This window comes from Portunus trituberculatus, chromosome 38, assembly GCF_017591435.1.
Source record: "Portunus trituberculatus isolate SZX2019 chromosome 38, ASM1759143v1, whole genome shotgun sequence".
Lineage (NCBI taxonomy): Eukaryota > Metazoa > Arthropoda > Malacostraca > Decapoda > Portunidae > Portunus > Portunus trituberculatus.
The window spans coordinates 17,204,903-17,226,748 of record NC_059292.1 but is presented as its reverse complement, the minus strand read 5'-3'; the positions used below and the strand labels follow the sequence as shown (position 1 = coordinate 17,226,748).

Here is a 21,846-nt window from a genome sequence, read left to right as displayed (position 1 = left end):
ACAGATTTATGTAGCTGTTCACTCCCTCTGGCATGTCATTTATATATACGAGAAAAAGTATTGGTGCCAATACTGACCCCTGTGGCACTCCGCTGTCTACTGTTCTCCACTTGGACTTGATGTGTGTGTGTGTGTGTGTGAGAGAGAGAGAGAGAGAGAGAGAGAGAGAGAGAGAGAGAGAGAGAGAGAGAGATAGAGGAGCGACGATGAGTCATGACTCATGACGCGCGGTGCAGGCCGGGCCGACATGTCTGACAGTGTTACAAACGTCTAGTGAAGATGGTCTTGTTTCCATAATCTTATTCGCTTTATCTCTTTTCTATTATACAAAAACAACTTCTATACTACTAAATTATAACTTCCTCTTACCATACATGAGACTCAAACTCTAATATCTATGAAAGGAATGCAATGTCGACTGAATAAAATAAAAACATAGTGGTTTCATTGTTTTCTTTTATAAATATGATATAAATAACCAAATTCTTATTAGAAGGATATAAATTACTAAAAGAAAGGTTATTAGAACACAAAAAATTAATTTCAAAGAAATACGAATCATGGGAATTTTATGGTGCCTGTTTAAAAAAAGCGCTTCCAGTAGGCATGCAGCAGTTTGCCGCCAAGCTACCCAGAAGGCGTACAGCAGTTTTCGGGTTAAGCGAACCAATTAGAACAAGTCTGACCCCTGACTTGAACTTCCATTGAGAGTAGACAAAGTGAGAGTGCATTATAGTACAGTAAAAGGTTTAATGAAAGTAGAAATTATGAAGTTAAACATTTAAGCAGTTTGATTTAAGACTTAGGTCATTATAATGTACACTAATGTATGTATGTAAGTAACTTTATAATGTTGTTGATCTTAAATTTATGAAGGGAGAGAGAGAGTGGAGCGGGAAAGACGCTAGCCAGCAACCTGTGGAATGTAAACAAAGGGCGCATCATTGTAAGGACAATTACAGAATACAACGAGACCTGGACAGGCTGATAGCATGGGCAGACAGGTTGCAGATGGAGTTTAATTCTAAAGAGTGTCAGGTTATGCATTTAGGTAAAGACAACACAAACTTTAGCTATGAGATGGAAGGATGTTGGCTAGAGGCAGTAGAGGAGGGAAAGGATTTAGGAGTAGTAATAGACAGGACTATGAAATTTTCAAAGCAATGTTTAGAAGCAAGAAATAGGGCAAATAGGATCCTGGGTTTTGTAAATAGAAATGTTAATTATAAAAGTAAGGAAGTGGTGTGTAGCTTATATAATTCCTATGTTAGGCCCCATTTAGAGTATTGCATACAGGCCTGATCACCCCATTATTTATTGGCAAGATATCAACATGTTAGAAGCAGTTCAGAGAAGAGCAACTAGGATGATACCAGCATTAAAGTGCCTGGAGTATAGAGATAGATTAAAGGAATTAAACATGTTTTCATTTGAGAGGAGATGTATAAGAGGGGATATGATAGTTATTTAAAATGTTCTCAGATACAAACTACATAGATGTGAGATCTTTCTTTACCTTAGAGGAGGGAAGTAGGACTAGAAATCATGGCAGGAAGATTAGAAAGCAAGGCTGCAGGTTAGATATAAGAAAATATTTCTTTAGTCATAGGGTGGTAGACTTCTGGAATGCATTGCCTGAGAGGGTTGTGAATAGCACTAGTTTGACAATGTTTAAAAACAGATTAGATAAGCACTTAAATTTATTAGATTTATAATTATGTATAGCGCTGCATGATAGTTTTTATAAGAAATTTACTATAGTTAAACAAGACATGTTCCCCATGTATGGGGATCACAGATTGTAGAGGAATTCGCTGCAGGACTTAGCCCTGTTAATGGGCCAAATATTTAGAATTAGTAGATAATGTATTGTGTAGTACTTGTAAGTGTATCTTTAAGTACTGATGACGAGGTCGCTGTGCGACTGATACAGGATAACCTAGATGGGCCCTGGTGGCCCTTTGTTATCCTATTATTTATGTTATGTTATGTTATGTTATGTTATGTTATGTTACCGCATACAAAATTTATGTACCACATTTCCACAAGGCTTTCCATTTTATACATTGCAGAGTCACGAGTTCGGGTGGTTGTTTTAGCTTACAAGGAAGATACGATCTCACCAGCCTTCTTTATAGAGTCTGCTGACTTGAAAATAATAGAGACAGTAGATGGAATCAAGTCATGGTGGTGAGCAGTGCTGTTAGTTTTCTCGCCTCTCTTTTCTGTGAATAATATCCAGCTTCAACTTGAGAATAAGAGACTTCCTGGTCTTCTTAGCAACACTAAGTGACATTGCAGGGCTGGTTGTAGAGCGTTTTGGTGTCATATTGAGCGATGGAAGACGAGCTGCTGCTGGACGCTGTTTTTGTTTTGAACTAAGAGCAGGGAAGGGTAGGGGAGTAAGTGGTGCTCGTTTTGCCCATGAGAGGCACTGGCGTATTCAAAAGCCTGTCTTCTTGCATGATACGGTGGGGCTTCCAAACTTGGAAAAAATTACCTGGATAAAATTTTGTTAAAGCGAGTTTGGTGTTCGTTAAACGAGCAGATGGTGGTAGTAAAAGGAAACGTTTGTTGTAGCGAAATTTTGTTGTGTGAACGTTCGTTAATCGGGGGTTGCCTGTATTTTCAGGGGGCAGAAGATGATATGTCTTCGTTTCGTAACCTAAAGTTTTCTAAAGTGGAGTGCATATTTATGCCACAGATGCACCTTTTTGTCTTTGTAATCAAGCATCCCTCTGACATGGCAGATTGTGGCCTTACTTCATATTATCACTGAGTTACACCAAAAAAGAATTTATAGGTCTTATATACATTATATAAACTTTGAATACTTAACCCTGTGAGTATGTACCACACTGCATATTAAGATTACAGTGTTCTCTAGATATTTCCCGGTTCAATTTTTGCGGCCTCACTGTTTCGTGGGTTTTATATACAGGTAACTCTTGATTTACGCAATAGATGCGTTCCAAGAGGCATCGCGTATATCTAAATTCGCGTAAAACAAACATGTAATTCTCATAAGAAACAATAGATAATAGGGGGGATGTGGGAAGTGGTCCAAAAAAAATTTGTACAAAATACTCTATTTATTTGACTAAATTAATATGTTTTTATTATTTACCATTCCAAATACTAGAAGTGTATTTAAAGTAAAGGAAAAGCAAGAAATAATAAGGAGAAAGCAAAAAATAATAAGAAAAAACAACAAAACAAAGAATACTTAAACACAACACTCACTGCGTCACTGCCTTCACCACTTACATCACATTCAGTCACCATCTTCCTCTAAGCTTTACCACTTTATCAAAAACCCACTTATCAAAAATAACCCCACATGCAGAAGAAGATGAAGGACGTTTTGGGGCCATCTTGATGAATTATAGGCAGATTGAAGAGATTCCATCTGTACTCAGTGCTGGCAGACTGCAAATGAGGCACGAGAAGAGCGGAGCTCCCACCTATTGGCCAGCTGTAGAACTCTCTGGCACGCAGTTTGAAATTGCGTCTGGCGCTCAGTTTGAAAATGCGGTTGGGCCAAATCGCGTATAAGCAAACCGATCGTGCAAATTAAATTAATTATACTATTTTTTTCGGTCGCGTTATAACAAAAACACGTAAATCAAACATGCGTAAATTGAGTTACTTGTATACCTATAGATATGTTCTGCGGATTTTTCACTATATCAGGGGATCCGCGACATCATTTACAAATACTGTACATATAGTAATTCGGTAAGTTGGTGTGTAATAACGACGACAGTGTATGTTACTATGTACGTAAAGTACAGTACATGTATTGTTCGTATACATACACAGTTTAGCATACAAAAATGTTTATAAGAGTGTGGGGAAGGGTAATACAGTAGAGGAAACAGTTGATAAGAGTGTGGGGAAGGTTTATACAGCAGCAGGAAGGGTTGAAAATAGTGTGGGGAAGTTTAAAGATGTTAAAAATGTTACGTATATAGCGAAGTATACACAGTCGGCGCCACAGGTATTGGCGCGGTACATTTTCCTCTTGTAACACTTAGAAAAATAATAAACGAAAATATTTAAAGGGAACTTACCAGCCTCTAATACTTTGTGGGGAGTCCTTTTCTCTTTAGACAACTCTCCAGGTGTCGAGGAATGGATTCAGCAAGTCTTTGGAGCATGGAGGGTTCCAAATTGTCCCAGATGTCTTGAATCTCCTTCATGAGCTTTGGCAGAGTTTTGGTGTTACATTGCTTTATGAGTCTCCAAAGATTTTCAATTGGATTAAAGTCTGGACTATTACCAGGCCAGTCCTGTATGTAGTCCACTACTACAAACTCAAACCATTCCTTGACTAATTTTTTGCTGTGTGTGCAGGGGCTCCATCCTACATGAACACCTCACTCTTGCATGCATCAAAGCAATCCTCCAGATGGTTACACAACAGTTCCAAATATCTTTCCTTGTTCACTGTAATGTTTTTAGGCAACACAACAAGCTTGCCCTTACCATGGTACCAAAGGCACCCCATTCCATGACACTATCAGGGATGGTACAGGTCCGCACCCTGTGGTAGCCTAACCTTACCTCCTCGGTTTGCAGTAATATAAAACGTAGCCTCATCACTCCACAATACCTTCTTCCACTTCTCACTGTCCCACTTCCGATATTTCCTACAAAATTGAACACGTTTTTGCTTCTGTTTCTCAGTTAGAATGGGTTTAGGTCGTGGCACCCGATGCGCATAGCAGAGGTTGTCCTTGAGGCGGCATTGGATTGTCCTACCAGACACATTTTGCAAGAGTTGCGGGTTCTTTTCTTTGAATTCCTTAGCTGTTATTCTAGGTTCAGCTTCTACCTGTCTCTGAAGCACCTTGAGAGTCCTCTTAGACGTTTTCCTAGCCGGTCTAGTCTTCTTAACATGAAGTGGTGGGTCATAGCCTCCCGCAGCCTTACATTTCTTTGTTCATCTCTGGACACTGCTTAGTGCTATGTCGGTCTGGATTGAAATATCCTTGTTACACTTTCCTGCCACACAGAGTGATGATATCGCTGCAATTTGCTCCCTTGTCAGCTCAGGACCTCGTGGCATTATCCTAAAATAAAAATTAAAAAAACACTGCAAGTTACAGTAGGAAAAACACGTGGGTCGCGTGACATAAAAAAATTGATGCTTCCACCGTGAAACACAACGGGCAACTGAGACCTTGATTCTCTGTGTGGGACTTAAGCTCCGCCCATTCTACCTCATGATCGCACGCCAATACAATTGTCATTTTTCTTGGGTGTATAATTTGTTGCAGATATTGGCGCACAATTTTCACGCCAATACCTGTGGTGTCAACTGTATAGCGTCACTACTTCATGGATTTTCACCTTTCGCTGGTGATTACAGAACACATCCCCCGGAATAAACGAGGGGACACTGTATATGGTATGAAATGGCCTAAAGGAGCTGAAAAATGCTTAAGACTTAGTAATAAACAACATAAATACGAAATTAACTTATACTGTTTATTGAAACAAAATACTGTTGACCCTCACTATCGCGGACTAATAGGAGGAAACGTTCCGACAAATGTGAATGTCCAACCTTTACAAGGTTTTTCTCCCCTTCTACACATGCAAAGAAAAAAAATAAATAAATAAGAAAAAAATAACTAAATAAAAACAAGATCTATTTATTCAATTTTAAGGTATTTAAAATTTTTGGTATTACATTTGTATCTCTAAAAACCTTCTGACCCTAAATTACCTGATAGTGTAGTTTATATTTTGCTAAGTAAATATCCTTTCCTCCAGGAAGCCATTTATAAATGTCTCGTGCGGTTGCGTCATGCCCTGACTCACACCCTACACAGTACGTGGCCAGGCGTCAGAAATAATGTTCTTACAGGCATAAATTGGTGAGGATTAGAATCAGAAACTTCAAGAAGGGAAGACAACAAGAAACAAAGACACAAACATATAATTTGGAGAATGCTGGATCTTGAATCTTTGCCTCCCCTCTCTCCTCTGTCACACATGGTTTCTCCCCCTCTGTTTGCTTGCTTGCCTCCTCCCACACCTCACTGCCACCCTTCTCCACCATCTCTTTACATTATAAGACTACTATTATCTTTTCAAACATCTTTTTTTTTTTCTCACTACCTTCATCATCACAATTATACATCACATAACCATTTCAAGTTACAACAAAAATACAATTTTTAGTTGGAATTTGATTATGATAAAATCAGTAGAAAACAAAAAAGAAAATTTTTTTATTAATTAAAAGAAAAATAATAATAATAAAATTCTTGGCAGGCAGTTCAACTCAGACTTTAGTCCCACGGTGGGTCAGAGTCCAATTTAACGCAAAATCCTACTTATCGGGGTCCGAGTTATCAAAGTTCAATAGTAGATATCCATTAATCTTTGTGTGGAAAGTAACATCCCTAAAGATTCTAAAGGCTTAATGCATGAATGAATCCAAAATTAATAGCAACTACTTGAATAGTTGAGTATTTTCATATGTGAAAATGAGAGGAGTTATACTTGTACTTAAGAAAAATTCAGTAAAAATGTATAATTATGAAAGAACATTAATGCTTGCTGTTTGCTTAAAAATCTTGATTCCACTTTTCCTTAAGATCAAAGTAATCTAATCACCTAATTTACAAAAGACAAACAATGATAAAGAATCCTCATCAAATCACCTGCCTTAGAACAAAAAATCACATCCAAATACCTTAAAACTGTTGATAAATCACCTTTGCAAAGTAACAATAAGTAATCATAATCTTTTATTACAGTATTTAGGGATCAGGAATGCAGTAATAAAGAAATCATTAAAACAATGAATTCATAGCCTTTTTGTTTTTTCACCCTTTCCATTTTAAGATAATATTCACTTAGTTACATGACTTAACAAAAGTTCTCTTTGGAACTAACAATGACGGAAGAATGTGTCACCTTTAGAATGCACCACTTCCATCAGTTTCAGTATGGCAAAGATTTAAAAAAAAATCACATCCAGGCACTCTTAACTACTGGGAAGGCATCTGTACACAGTGACATTGTTGTCTTACTTGTCTTTAGCAATTATGGGAAGTTGGAACTCCTACATATGACTGGTTTTGAAAAAATTTATTTTATGGATATTAGTTTTCGTCACCATTATCTCTGCCACACCTTGATCATCAAATCTAACAGAAAGAATTTGAAGTCTTTTGACAGATTTGAAGACAAGGAAGTCTGTAGTCTGTATTTGCTTGTGAAAGTGAAAAATATTTTCTACTTAATCTGGTACATCCAACATCATTGCATCAAGATTTTAGAGAGTATTTTTTTGGTGTATTATTATGAAAAGGAAAATGGAATGTATGGGTATCCAAAATAAAATTGTTTCAACATACCACTTGAGTTAACACGAACAGGTGTATCTCCAACATGATGACAGAGTAATTTTATGTAACATAACAAATGCGTGTATCTAAACATATGCCTGTTTTTCATGGAAATATTTGTCTTAATTTGAGATACATTTATGATGAATGCCTCATATCTTAAAAACTAATGCACTTTGAGATACACCACTTTGACAGTTCTGTAGATCTCACCAGAAGTATTGTGGTAGTGGTTTCCCAATTTTGCCATAAACTGAGACACACCCATTCATTTTGGGAGCCATGATTTGTTTAGCAGTAATGTAATTGATGCATGTCATTAAACTTCTCATTCTTATTTAAATTTCAATCACTTCTCAAATAATGATTGTACATATTTTTTGTGATTTGTTGGCTACTGGTTTATAGTTGTTTAGACTCTAAATACATAACCAATGTAAAATATTATTTTCTTTTCAGGAACTTGTAGAAGACTTTATATTCCCTTTTTCTAAGGTGTACCTTCAATTAGAGCATGCATCTGAGATGCCTGCTGAGCAGGTGAGATATTGAAACCTTTTGTTATGTGTTCTTCCTACACTTTGTCACTGGTGTCGTGATACACTGTGTGTATTACTGTAGAGTTAGAGTTAGACATCTGTTGTCTGCACTGAAAAAATGATAATCAGGAATTATTTATTTCTAACTTATGATTAAATTTTCTTTGTAGGCCATACCAGTGTGCTCAACTCAACCAACTGTGATAGCAGCTTATGAACTCCTAGTCACTCTCTGTACAGGCTGTGTCCCCAACCTCAAACTCCTGGCAGAAATGCTCACTAACATGTATTATTCTGGTAAGTATATACCTTTTTAGTTGTTTTCTTTAATTCTCTGTGCTCTTATCTTCAAAGAATGTTAGCTTCCTGTTATCTTAAGAAATCTTTTTCTCCTGTTCTCTTTTCTTAACTGAACAGAAACTCTGATAACAGTGCATAATGTGAAAAGGAATGACATGCTTTTAATTTTATATTATATGTACTGCACTTTTCATTAATTTATAAATATTTGCAAGGATCAAGAATGCAAAGTGAAATAACAAAGTAAAATAATATGAGGTTTCTTCTTACTTTTTTTGTCATAGAGTTCCAAGGGAAAAGGATTCCCATTCTTATCCCTCATCTCTCTCTAATAAACTGAAATATGTTTTATAGACTTATTTCTTAAAAGTAGTTGGGAGATGCTATTCATTGTCTTATAATGGTGACATTTATGAAAATAATTGTGAAGGAGGAAGTAGGAGCAAGGAATGAGGACTTTTGGCCAGATGTCAGAAGTCTCAAGAAGAGTTAGAATTTGATAGATTTTGCCATCTTCTATTTATGAATGAGTGTCTGGCAATTTGAAGAACAAAATTGTCATGATTCTGGGGAGAAATATAAAGAGCATGAGATTCAGGTGATGGAAGGCTCAAGTACCTCTTGTGGGCAACCTCTTTATTATGTATAGCACAAGAACAGGTTGTGTTAAATAAACCAAAGTTTAAAAGGTTTAGGTTGGGATAAAGTAAGAAATGTAGGCCTCCATGTCAGACACTATCACCTCCGTTATGCATTCAGCACACAGAGATGGGTCTCTGACATGGAAACAGTAATAATTTCTGGGAAAATCAGCATAATACTTCGTCAGGTCCCTCTCAATTGGCAGAGGCAAAATGCCAGAGGCACCTCTGCTTTTGAGGATCCTGAGGAGGGATTGGAGAAATAGGACAAGGTACAGATGTATGAGGTTGTGATCAGAGGAGCCTAATGGTGATGATAGGGTAACAGCAGAAGGATTAGAGGTAAGGAAATAAGTCAAGAATGTTGGGCATATATCCAAGACAGTTAGGAACACAAGTTGGGTGTTGCACTAGTTACTCTAGATCAGTGGTCGGAGAACAGGGGTAAATTACCCCAAATGGGGTAATTTAGAAATTTTTGGGGGTAATGCACGTGGTACAGATGTGGATGTGCTAAGTGAGAGAAAATAATATGAAAGTTGGAGAAAAAGAATGCATCAAGGATCTCATGATCTTTAAAACTACGGAAACGGAGAAATATCAGTATTGAAACTGTTTCATCAGTATTGAAATCAGTATGTGTGTTAAATGATGTAGTTAAGATTGTCAGTGCTGTAAAATGGTATGCACTAAACAAGGATGTTTTGTGATTTATGTGAGGATGGAGAGGTTGAATATTCAACCCTTCTTTTCCATATGGAGGTGAGGTAGCTTTCATGTGGAAATGTCCTGAATGGAGTTTAGGCTCTTAAAACAAAACTCAAAATGTTTCTGACTGATCAAAAATACACACTTGCAGAGAAGTTCAGAAAAACACCCTGGCTAGCTCTTTTTGCATATGTAGCTGACATTTTTGGGCATGTAAATTAACTGAACAAAGAATTGCAAGGAAAGAAAATCAATCTCATGTTAGGAAAGGGAAAAATTTCAGCATTTGTATCAAAGCTTCAGTATTGGAACCAGAAAGTAAATGCCAAGAAGACTGCTGCCTCTCCAAACCTGGGAGAGTTTTTGAAGACTGTCAAAACTTCAGTCTTAGTGACATAAAGGAGTCAGTCACAAGGCACCTGACCAAACTTAGGAATAGGTTCTGTGACTATTTTCTTGAACTTGATTCACATACTGTCAGCTGGGTTGTAAATCCCTTCAAATGTCAACTGGCTGATTTGCCTGAAGAGCCTGAAGGATTGGCAGAAGACTTTGTTCCAACAGTGAAACAAGAATGGAATTTGAGACCAAGGATGACCTCTCAAGTTTTAGGATGTCAAAAGCTGCGAAGGCTTATAAAATTGCACATTTGGAAGCAACTAAAATTCCAGTACCTTTTGCAACAACCTACCTTTGTGAACAAGGTTTTTCTACCCTTGTAAATCTAAAAACAAAATACAGAAACTGGTTGAATCCTGAAGACAGCATCCTAGTAGCAGTTACATAAAAAATCCCTGGTATTGAGTTTGTTGTATCAAAGATGAAGTCATATTATTTTTCCAAAGCCTGAGGGAGCTGATATGAAAATATTAAAGATTTCAATCTGATAATTATTAAAATATTAAAGTTTTCAATATTTTTTTCATTATATTTCTTTGTGTGCCATTCTTATGCCAGAAAGGATAAACATTTTTTCCCCATAATAGTGGATTCAATAACATTTTCTTATTTTGTTTTTGTACGAATTTGAAATAAATGATGGTCAATAGTTTTGCTTGTGTGCCATGTAATGCTAAAAAGAGTGTTTTATTTCTGTTTATAAATATATGATTTCCTGCAATTTTTTTCTTGTGTGCTATTTCCATGCCAAAAGTCAGATTTTTATTTCCTAATGATAGATGAAATTAACAATTAAACATTTTCCCAATATACATTTTTTGTTTGTTTATTATCCATGAACTCCATAAGTAAATTGGTTCGTCCCCCAGAGTACTTCAAAGTGTGAGGTAAATTAATTTTACTACAAATTCTTTTTGGATAACACCCAAAAAAGTTACCCGATCCCTGCTCTAGGACATGGAGGATAGTAAAGTTGAAGGCTAATTCACCAGTATGGTCAGTGAAGGGAGAGGAAAGCCAAATTGGCTTTTCTCTCCCTGGTGATGAACATGGAAATCTCCAATGATGGAGATCATTGCAAAAAGGATAGGAGGATTAAATATGCTCCACTGTGGAAGTTAAATAGTCTTAAGAATTTCTTACTATAGTCAGATGAGTTAGGGGAGAGATAGAGGGAACAGATAAATTTAGTTTGAAAGTGACTATTGAGTCTTTTCTTATTTATATTCACATAAGTATATTCTTTTATTATATCTTATGATAATTTTAATGCTTTATAACCAATTAAAGACCTTGTGCCATTAGTGAAGATTACAGAGGTGACACTCTCTTTTCCCAGATTGTGATGAGAGCATTGGGGAATGGGAGTACCTGCCCCCAGTTGGTCCAAGACCCTTCAAAGGTTTTGTGGGGCTTAAAAATGCGGGTGCCACTTGTTACATGAATTCTGTTCTACAGCAGCTCTATATGATTCGGCAGATCAGGTAAGCAGTGGAAGCTGGTGGAAATTCCTGTATTATGTGGAAATTTTTATTGGAATTTTGTGTTGTGTTCATAATGTCAATTTTTTTCAGAATTTGGGTTTTCTTATGGTTAGAGAACAGTTGGCTGTGTAAGGTGTGAAAAATGAAAAATATTGATACAGTCAAGTCTGGTAACACAGAGATTTGTTCAGTTATTAATCCATGTTAAGGGTAATTTGCATTGGAATAAGCTGACCAGTGTCCCACTTTTAGATGGAATAGTCCTGGTTTTACAATTTTTCTGCCTATAATAAGAAATCTTACTTTTTCTTTCCATTGAGTAATGAAGTTTTTACAACACATAATGTGCATAACTTTAAAGAAAAATTGGATAAATGATGACATGGAGACAGGACACTATGAGCCCTGCTCAAACCCTGTACAATACAACTAGGTAAATACAACCAGGTAAATACACACACCGGAGACTTCGTTGTGAGCAGTTGTGTTGCTAGGATCTCCCAGAGGAACACACTCCAATCAGGTGTTGTGAAGTAGACCTAGACTGTATGTACAGGGGGAATGGGGCCACAAGGATGTCCTGTCTCCAAAATAATCAAGATTGGGGTGCCGTTTGGAGTGAAAAATATGTGCTGTAACAACTTAATCACTCAATGCATTCCCCTTTTCCACCATTCTGTGTGGAAAACTATTTTCCAATATCCTTCACACACTGCCTCATCCTAATCTTATTTACATGTCCTCTTATTCTTCTAGCTTCTGTCACCATCACCAGGTCTTCCTTGTCTATTTTTTCAGTGCCATTTACTATTCTATACATGGTTATTAGGTCTCCTTTTTTTCATATGTTAGTTTCTTTAGTTCCAGCACCATCTTTGTAGCTATCTTCTGGATCTGTTCTAATCTTATATCTTTGTTTTAAAGCTTGGTGACCACACCACTGCTACATATTCGAGCTTTGGACGTATCATGCTCGTAATGATTTTTTTTTCATATCTTTGTCCATAAACTGAAAGGCCACTCTAATATTAGTCAACATTTTGTATGCTCTAAGCCAAATATCTTACCTATGTGTTTTTTGTGGTTCAGATTATCCTGTATAATGACTCCCAGATCTTTTTCCTCTTTAGTCTTCATTATTTGTTCCATACTGGTCTTCTCTTATTCTTTCCCAATTCCATTATGTGATATTTCTTTGGAATTAACTCTAACTTCCAATTCTTACTGCACTCATAGATTTTGTTTATCTTCCTGCAGCAGCAAAGAGTCCTTTCGGGTTTTGATTACACTTAGCAATTTTGCATCATCAGTAAACAAATGTGGGTATTTATCTAATTGTATTTACCTAGTTGTATTGTATAAGTTTCAAGCAGGGCTAATAGTGTCCTGTCTCAATGTTTCAATTTATCCAATTTTTATTTAAAGTTATGCACATTATGTGCTGTAACAATTTCATCACTCAATGCATTCCACTTTTCCATTGTTCTGTGTGGAAAACTGTATTTTTCAATAGCCTTCACACACTGCCTCATCCTAATGATCTTTACATGTCCTCTTGTCCTTCTAGCTTCTTCTGTCACCAGCACCAGATCTTCCTTGTCTATCTTTTCAATGTCATTTACTATTTTATACATTGTTATTAGGTCTCCTTGTTCTCTTCTATCTTGTAAGGTTGGCAGTCCCATTTTCTTCAGCCTTTCTTCATATGTTAAGTCTTTTAATTCCAGCCCCATCTTTGTAGCTATCTTCTGGATCCATTCTAATCTTATATCTGTTTTAGAGCTCAGTGACCACACCACTGCTGCATATTCCAGCTTTGGATGTATCATGCTCGTAATAATTTTTTCACCATATCATTGTTCCCAAATTGAAATGCCACTCTAATATTATAATGTCAACATTTTATATGCTAATCAAAATATCTTACTTATGTGTATTTTGGGGTTCAGATTTTCTTGTATAATCACTCCCAGATCTTTTTTATCTTTAGTTTTCATTATTTGTTCCCCTCTCATCAGATAATTCCATACTGGTCTTCTCTTACTCTTTCCCAATTTGATTACATGCCATTTCTTGGCATTGAACTCTAATTTCCACTTCTTCCTCCACTCATGAATTTTTGTTTATATCTTTCTGCAGCCATAAACAGTTCTATTGGGTTTTGATTACTCTTAGCAATTTTGCATCATCAGCAAACAAATTAACATAACTTTGTATGTCATTTATATATATACCTGGAACATAATGGGGGCTAACACTGACCCTTGTGGCACTCCACTTGTTACTTGTGTGTGTGTGTGTGTGTGTGTGTATTTTCCTAGTTGTATTGTTCAGGGTTTGAGCAGGGCTCATAGTGTCCTGTCTCCATGTCTCTATTTATCTAATTTTTCTTTAAAGCTGTGCACACTACATGCTTAAGAACTCAATCACTCAATGCATTCCACTTTTCCACCATTTAATGTGGAAAACGTATTTTCCAATATTCGTCACACACTGCCTCTTCCTGATCTTCTTTGCATGTCCTCTTGACCTTCTAGCTTCATCTGCCACCAGCACCAGGTCTTTGTAGCAATCTTTTGTGTCCGTTCTGATCTTATATATATATATATATATATATATATATATATATATATATATATATATATATATATATAATTTTTTTTATTAATTAATTAATTAATTAATTTATTTATTTATTTATTTATTTATTTATTTATTTATTTATATATTTTTTTACGGTGGCCTATAGCGCCTGTAGGCACACTTGAAGAGTGTATGGGAAGCGCTGTTCAGCTTCCGTCTATTAGTGGCGCAGGCAATTTTATTTACAAGTGGTACCCATATTAGGGCCCATATCCCTGCCCAAGTTCATCTTGAGTGTAACCACCTAGAACCTGGGTATCATGGTGATATGCAGGTAACTTTAAACCACTCGACAAATGGCGAAGTGTTTTAAGGCTGTACGTGGTGGGATTCGAACCTACGCGTGGATGTCTGCCCGATCCCACGCTCACCACCTTATCCACTACGCCACTGCCTCCCTGGAGACCACACCACAGCTGCATATTCCAGTTTTGGATGTATCATGCTTGTGATAAATTTTTTCCTCATATCTTTGCCCATGAATTGAAATGCCACTCTTATATTAGTCACTATTTTACATGGTAATGTAAATATTTTGCGTATGTGTTTCTTTGGGTTCAGATTATCCTGTATAATCACTCCCAATTGTTTTTCCTCTTCAGTCTTCATTATTTGTTCTTCTCTCATCAAATACTTCCATACTGGTCTTTTCTTGCTCTTTCTTAGTTCCATTTTGTGACATTTTTTGGCATTGAATTCCAATTTCCACTTCTTACTCCACTCATAGATTTTGTTTATATCTTCCTGTAACAACAAACAGTCCTCCCGGGTTTTCATAACTCTTAGCAGCTTTGCATCATTAGCAAATAAATTAATATAACTTTACCCCATTATGAATGTTGTTTACATAAATCTGAAACATAATTGGGACTAACACTGACACTTGTGGCACTCCGCTTATTACTTTACCCCAAGAGGAGTACATATCTCTTATCACAGCTTTCATCTCTCTGTCCTTCAAATAATCCTTTTTCCATTCTAACAAATTTCCTCGCAGTTCTCCTATGTTCTCAAGTTTTGAAAGCAGTTCCATGAGGGACTTTATCAAAAGCCTTTTTTATGTCTAGGTACACTGTGTTCACCCATCCATCCCTGCTTTCCAGTCCTTCTATTACTCTCGAGTAGAAGCTTAGTAAGTTCAACACACATGACCATCCTGTCCTGAACCCAAATTGTCTGTTCGATATGACTTGTTCTTCCAGATGTTTAACCCATTTTTCTTTTATGATTATTTCACTTAATTTCTCCATAACACTTGTAAGTGACATCAGTCTGTAATTTAATGGCTCAGTTGCCTTTCCTCTTGAATATTGGTATTACGTTGGCTCTCTTCCACTCTAGTGGAAGTTTCCTTCATTTAATGAACTTTCAATTATTTCCCAAATTGGATCCAACAGTTGGTCTTTACATTCTTTTAGCACCCAGCCTAATACACCATCCAGTGCCATTGCTTCTCTGACATCCAAATTATCTAATAATCTTCCAATATTCTCTTTGTGCACTCTGATTTCCTGTAATCCTTGGCAATGCAATATCCTATTTGGTTCTGTAAAATCCTCTTCTACAGTGAACTTATTTTTGAATCTCTCATTTATTATTTCACACATTTTCTTTATTTGGTATGTCTTCCCTCCTTTAAGTATTTTTTCTATTGTTTTCTTGTTCTTTATCTTACCATTTATAAATTTGTAGAAAAGCTTGGGTTCGTCTTCACTTTTATGCACCACATATTTCTCAAAGTTTCTTTCTCCCTCTTTCTCTACTTAACCCCTTCGTGCCGGATGTTAAAAAAGCCCGCCTGTATGATATACGGTAGTGCAGCGCCTGGCTGGAAACTTGTGCAAGCTTGTCATACTTATCGTCTTTGTGTATTATGCTGCTATTTTTTAGTCACTATATCGCCTTCGAAAAGGAAAGTGGACGCTTCTCTCTTCGGAGAAAAGGAGAGAGAGAGAGAGAGACATTTGCTAATATTTTAGACACAAGTGGGATGTAGCTTATCTTCGAGAGGAAGAGGGGAGGAGGAAGGAGAGAGAAAGCGAAGAGAGAGAGAGATTAGAAAATTTGTTGTTTTTGTGTGTGTGTGTGTGTGTGTGTGTGTGTGTGTGTGTTTCACTATTTGATCTGCTGCAGTGTCTGACGAGACAGCCAGACGTTACCTTACGGAACCAGCTCAGAGCTCATTATTTCCGATCTTCGGATAGGCCTGAGACCAGGCACACACCACACACCGGGACAACAAGGTCACAGCTCCTCGATTTACATCCCGTACCTACTCACTGCTAGGTGAACAGGGGCTACACGTGAAAGGAGACACACCCAAATATCTCCACCCGGCCGGGGAATTGAACCCCAGTCCTCTGGCTTGTGAAGCCAGTGTGTGTGTATTTACCTAATTGTATTTACCTAATTGTAACATACGGGAAAAGAGCTATGCTCGTGTTGTCCCGTCTCCATATCTATTAATGTCCAGCTTTTTCTTAAAATCATGAATATTCCTTGCGTTGACCACTTCCACGTCTAAACTATTCCATGCTTCCACCCTTCTATGAGGGAAGCTATATTTTTTCACATCTCTCCTATAAGTGGCCATTTTAGTTTTTCCCATGCCCTCTCGACATTCTTTCATTCCACATACACAGATCTTCCCTATCCATTTTTCCATGCCAATCATCACTCTGTATATTGCTATCAGGTCTCCCCTTTCTCTTCTGTTTTCCAGGGTCGGAAGTTGCATTCTTTTCAGTCTGTCTTCATAAGTCAAATCTCTTAAGTCAGGCACCATTTTGTTGCAGCCCTCTGTACTTTCTCTAGTTTCCTTATGTGTTTCTTTAAGTTCGAGCCCACTGTATTGTTGCATATTCAAGCCTCGGTCTTATCATTGCAGTAATTATTTTCTTCATCATTTCTTCATCTAAATATCTGAACGCCACTCTTATGTTCCTCAATAAGTTCAATACTTCTCCAATTATTTTGTTTATATGTCTCTCTGGCGATAGGTCATTGGTAATTGTCACCCCAAGGTCTTTTTCTTCATGACTGGTTTTATGTCTTCATTTCCTATCTTGTACATACTCCTGATTCTTCTTTCACTCTTGCCAAACTCTATTTTCTTGCATTTTGTCGTGTTGAACTCCATTTGCCATGTACAGCTCCATTTCCATATTCTGTCCAAGTCTTCCTGGAGTAGTTCGCAATCTTTGTCACATCTCACTTTTCTTAACAATTTTGCATCGTCTGCAAATAGGCTCACATAACTGGACACCCCATCCACCATGTCATTTATGTAGACCGCGAACATTACTGGTGCCAACACTGATCCCTGTGGAACTCCACTCTCCACCAATCCCCATTCTGATGGTCTGTCCTTAATTATTGTTCTCATTTCTCTTCCTACCAAAAGTCTTCCATCCATTTTAGTAAACTGCCATGCACTCCTCCTACCATTTCAAGTTTCCAGATCAGTCTCCGGTGTGGTACCTTATCAAAGGCCTTTTTTAAATCCAGATATATTCCATCAGCCCAACCATCTCTTTCCTGTATTACATCTATCACCCTCGAATAGTAACATATCAGGTTTGTCGTGCATGAACGCCCTTTTCTAAAACCAAATTGACACTCACAAAGTATGTCATTTTTCTCCAAGAAGTCTGTCCATCTATTCTTCACCACCCTCTCACACATCTTAGCTACCACACTTGTAAGTGACACTGGTCTATAGTTCAATGGGTCTCTCTTGTTACCTGATTTATAGATTGGGACAATGTTAGCTCTTTTCCAGTCTTGGGGCACTACACCTTCCCTTAATGAGGCATCAATTACTTCACAAACTTTTTCTGCCAGTTGCTCCTGCATTCTCTTAAAATCCATCCTGATACCCCATCAGGTCCCACAGCTTTTCTCACTTCTAAACTCCCCATCATGTTCTTGATCTCCTCCACAGTTACTTGAAACTCCTTCATAATCCCTTTCTGTTCCATTACCAGTGGTTTGTCAAAAGCAGTCTCCTTTGTGAATACCTTCCGAAAGCATCCATTCATAGCCTCTGCCATTTCCTGGGATCTTCACTGCATACTCCATTTACTTCTAAACTTTCAATACTTTCTCTATTTTTGATGTTGTTGTTCACATGTCTGTAAAAAGCCTTGGTTGGTCTTTACATTTATCAATTATATCCTTTTCTTGTTTCTTTCTTTCTTCTCTTCTAATCAACACATATTCATTTCTTGCTCTTTTGTAACTTTCCCACTGCTTAATCCGTCTTTTCCTTCTCCACCTCTTCCATGCATCCTCTTTTCTTGTTCTAGCCTTTTCACATCTATCGTTAAACCAGTCCTGCTTTCCAACTTCTCTATGTTGTCTTATTGGTACAAATTTTTCTCACCTTCTTTGTATATTTTTATAAATTCCTTCCACTTTTCATTTGCTCCTTAGCACTCTTGAATTTCATCCAATTTGTCTCTTGAAAGAATTTCTTTAGGTTTCCAAAATCTGTCTTGGCATAATTCCATCTTCCCACTTTATATTCTTCATTTCTTCTAGATTTCTCTTCATCTATCACCTTGAACTCCAAAACTGCATGATCACTCTTTGCTAAAGGGCACTCCACCCTCATCTCCTCAATGACCATTGGCTCTGTACTAAAGACCAAGTCCAGTCTTGACGATGCTCCCTCTCCTCCAAACCTAGTATCTTCTTTGACCCACTGAGTTAACACATTTTCCATTGCCAGTGTCAATAGTGTATTTCCCCATGTTGTCTCTGATCCTTCCATTGACCAGTCCTCCCAACACACCTCTTTACAATTAAAATCTCCCATCATTATAGTTCGTTCACAGCCACCCAACATTTCTTCCAGACATGTTCCTGTATCACTTATCATTTCTTCATATTCCTGTACTGACCATGCATTTGTCTTAGGTGGTACGTACACCACTATGTAGTGCCTCTTTTTCCTTCATTAGTTTCTGCTCTGATCTTTAGCACTTCTGCCTTTCCCATACCTTCTTTCACTTGATCCACCTTTATATCTTTTTAACCAGCAACATCACTCCTCCTCCCATCTTACCTACTCTATTTCTTTTCCAAACATTATATTTCCTTCTCCAACCATCATCAGGTCTTCTCCCTCTCTCAGTTTTGTTTCAGTAAGACCCACAATATCTGGGTTCTTGTCCCTCAAGTAATCGTTGAGTTCTAAAATCCCGATATCACTCCATTTATGTTGGAATACATTACATTCGCTCATACGTAAGTTTCTTTAGTCCTTTCTTGCTGTACTTTTCTGGGTTATGAACCACTTCCTCAGTCTCATATCCAAGATTCTCCAGAAAAACTCTTTCTTCTCCTCTTCTGTCCTCTCTTCATTTTTTCAAAGCCTCCTTTCTCAACTCATTTAACATTTCTCTTTCCTTTTCACCGAGATCTCTTCTCAACCAAATCTTCCTTGTTGTTTCCTGCTGGGCTAGCCTCCATGACTTCTCCACCAATTCATCTACATCCTTTTGTGACTTAAGTTTGATTCTTATTGGCCTCATACCTTCTCTTGTGAACTTTCCAATTCTATGGAAGTCCTCTATTTCTTGTACTAGGTCTTTTCCTCCTCCTGCACCACATTAATGATATTATTTATCACCTTTTTATGTTTTCTCTCTCTCCATTTTACTCGGTGTCTTATCCTCCTCCACACCAAATATCACCACACATCTCTTTTTGTCTACAGTTTCCCTCACCAATGTCTCATTTGATTTAATAACCTTCACCACTTTCTCAGCAATCTTCTCTTCTATGATCTGTTGATCTATAATTTCAGCAAGGCCCAAAGTTTTCTCCCCAGACTCTTTGATTTCCTTTTCCAGACTTGCAACTTTGTAATTTACCTCCTTTCTTTCCACTTCCTGACTTTTTCCATTCAGCCTGCTTCTCCATCACTTTTCCTAGAGATTCTCCACATTTTTCGCAATTCACTTTAATTAGCTTAACTTCCTCTTTCAGTGCTTCATTTTCCTTCTTCATATCGGCACAGTCTTTCTTTACATTGTCATAACTCGTTTCCAGGCCCCCATACTTTTCAAACAGTTTTTCAATTTTACCTTCCAACTCCAGAATTTTCTTCACATAAGCGCTCTTCTCCATTATTCCTTGAAATCCTGTGGTCTGATTCATCTTTCGAGTTCACGGCCGCCATGTTGCTCAGATGTAAACAAACCAGCTGATGGCTCAAACGCAGGCTACAGTTTATATTTACCTTCCCTGGACATTATTTTGCTAATCAACAGTTGTGTGTGTGTGTGTGTGTGTTTTCATGAATGTTACAAGGCGGGACGCATGTAACTTATCTTTCGAGAGGAGAGGGGAGGGAGGAAAGGAGATGGAGAGAGAGAGAGAGAGAGATGGGAACAGTCTATGCCATTGGGTAATTTTAGACACAAGGCAGGACGCATGTAGCTTATCTTTAGTGATTGGTGGAGACAAGGATGGTGGGAGGAGCACTAGGATTTCAAGGACAGCATATGGCGTGTGTAGTTGGTATCCAACACACTATACGGGACAACTGAACTGAAGAAAGCTCAGAAAAGAAATATGATGTTTACGTAGGCGTCACCTTATTTGCTACTGAGGCTTCATGACGCCCACATAGGCGTCACCGTATTGAAGGGGTTAAATATATTCATGCATTGTAACCTTATACTGTTGTCTTTTATTGTCATTTGTTTTTTTTTTTACTTTTTTCCAAACTCTATCTTTTGTCTTTTTTGCTTCTGTGCATTTAGCATTTTACCAAGTGTGTACCAAGGTTCATGTTTCTTTACTCTTTCATTATATTTCTGTATGAATATTTCATATTTCCATTGTGTCGTCCTTCTGTACATAAAGGTTGTCCATTCAATATCAGGAAAAATTTCCTTAATTTTTCAAAATCTGCTCTTGCATAATGTAATCCCTTTATTGTAGTCCTCTCTCTATCTTGTCCCAACCTCCCCTTTTATTTCCAGCCCTAAAGTCACATGATCTCTTCTTGCCATTGGACTAAGGTATTGTATATTGGGAGGAGGCTCTGACTTCTTTGTGAATACTAGGTCAAGCAACGATGGTTCTTCCCTCCTGTACCTTGTTGACTCCTCCACCCACTGGTTCATTATATTTACCATAGTCAACTGTGACACCTTGCTCCATTATCCAGCATTATTCATTACCTCCATCTCTCTCCAGTTTATTTTTTTTTATAGGTAAAATCTCCACCTAATAGTATTCTTCCATCTCTTCTTATCATATTGTCTAAGCACTGAATCACCACCCTTTGCATATCTTTATGTTCCTCAGATCCCCATGCATTAGGTGGCAAATATGTAACTGAATCTTTTTTTTAGTTCCTCTGTTTTGATAGTTGCTCCCATTACTTCACCATTCCCTCCTTATATTGCACGTCTTCCACACATATATTATCACGAATCGTTATTAACACTTCTCCTCCCGCTTTACCCTTCATGTCTTTTCCAGCTATTATATCTTCTCTTTTAATTTTTGTTTCAACAATGCACATTACATCCAGCTTTTTCTCTTTCAAAATTATAATCCCCTAACACACTGGATAATAACCCATTTATATTAGTATGTCACTCTTAATTTCTTGCCTCCTCCATGACCTCCTCCTCCTTCCGTAGGTACCACTTGTTTAGTCTTATCTAGAACCCTCCAGTAGAATTTTTTTTTCTTGATCTCTGTCCTTTTCTTGTTTTTCTCCATGCTTCATTTTCCTAGCACT

General features: G+C 37.4%; 1 protein-coding gene across 1 annotated transcript in view; it reads left to right on the top strand.

Moving 5' to 3' along the window:
* Window positions 1-21,846, top strand: part of LOC123514879 — a 573,117-nt gene that overhangs the window by 211,671 nt on the left and 339,600 nt on the right. Inside the window, exons 45-47 of the mRNA XM_045273138.1 lie at window positions 7,827-7,907; window positions 8,077-8,203; window positions 11,294-11,438. Of these exons, the coding sequence (XP_045129073.1) occupies window positions 7,827-7,907; window positions 8,077-8,203; window positions 11,294-11,438 (353 nt within the window). The remainder of the gene's footprint in view (window positions 1-7,826; window positions 7,908-8,076; window positions 8,204-11,293; window positions 11,439-21,846) is intronic.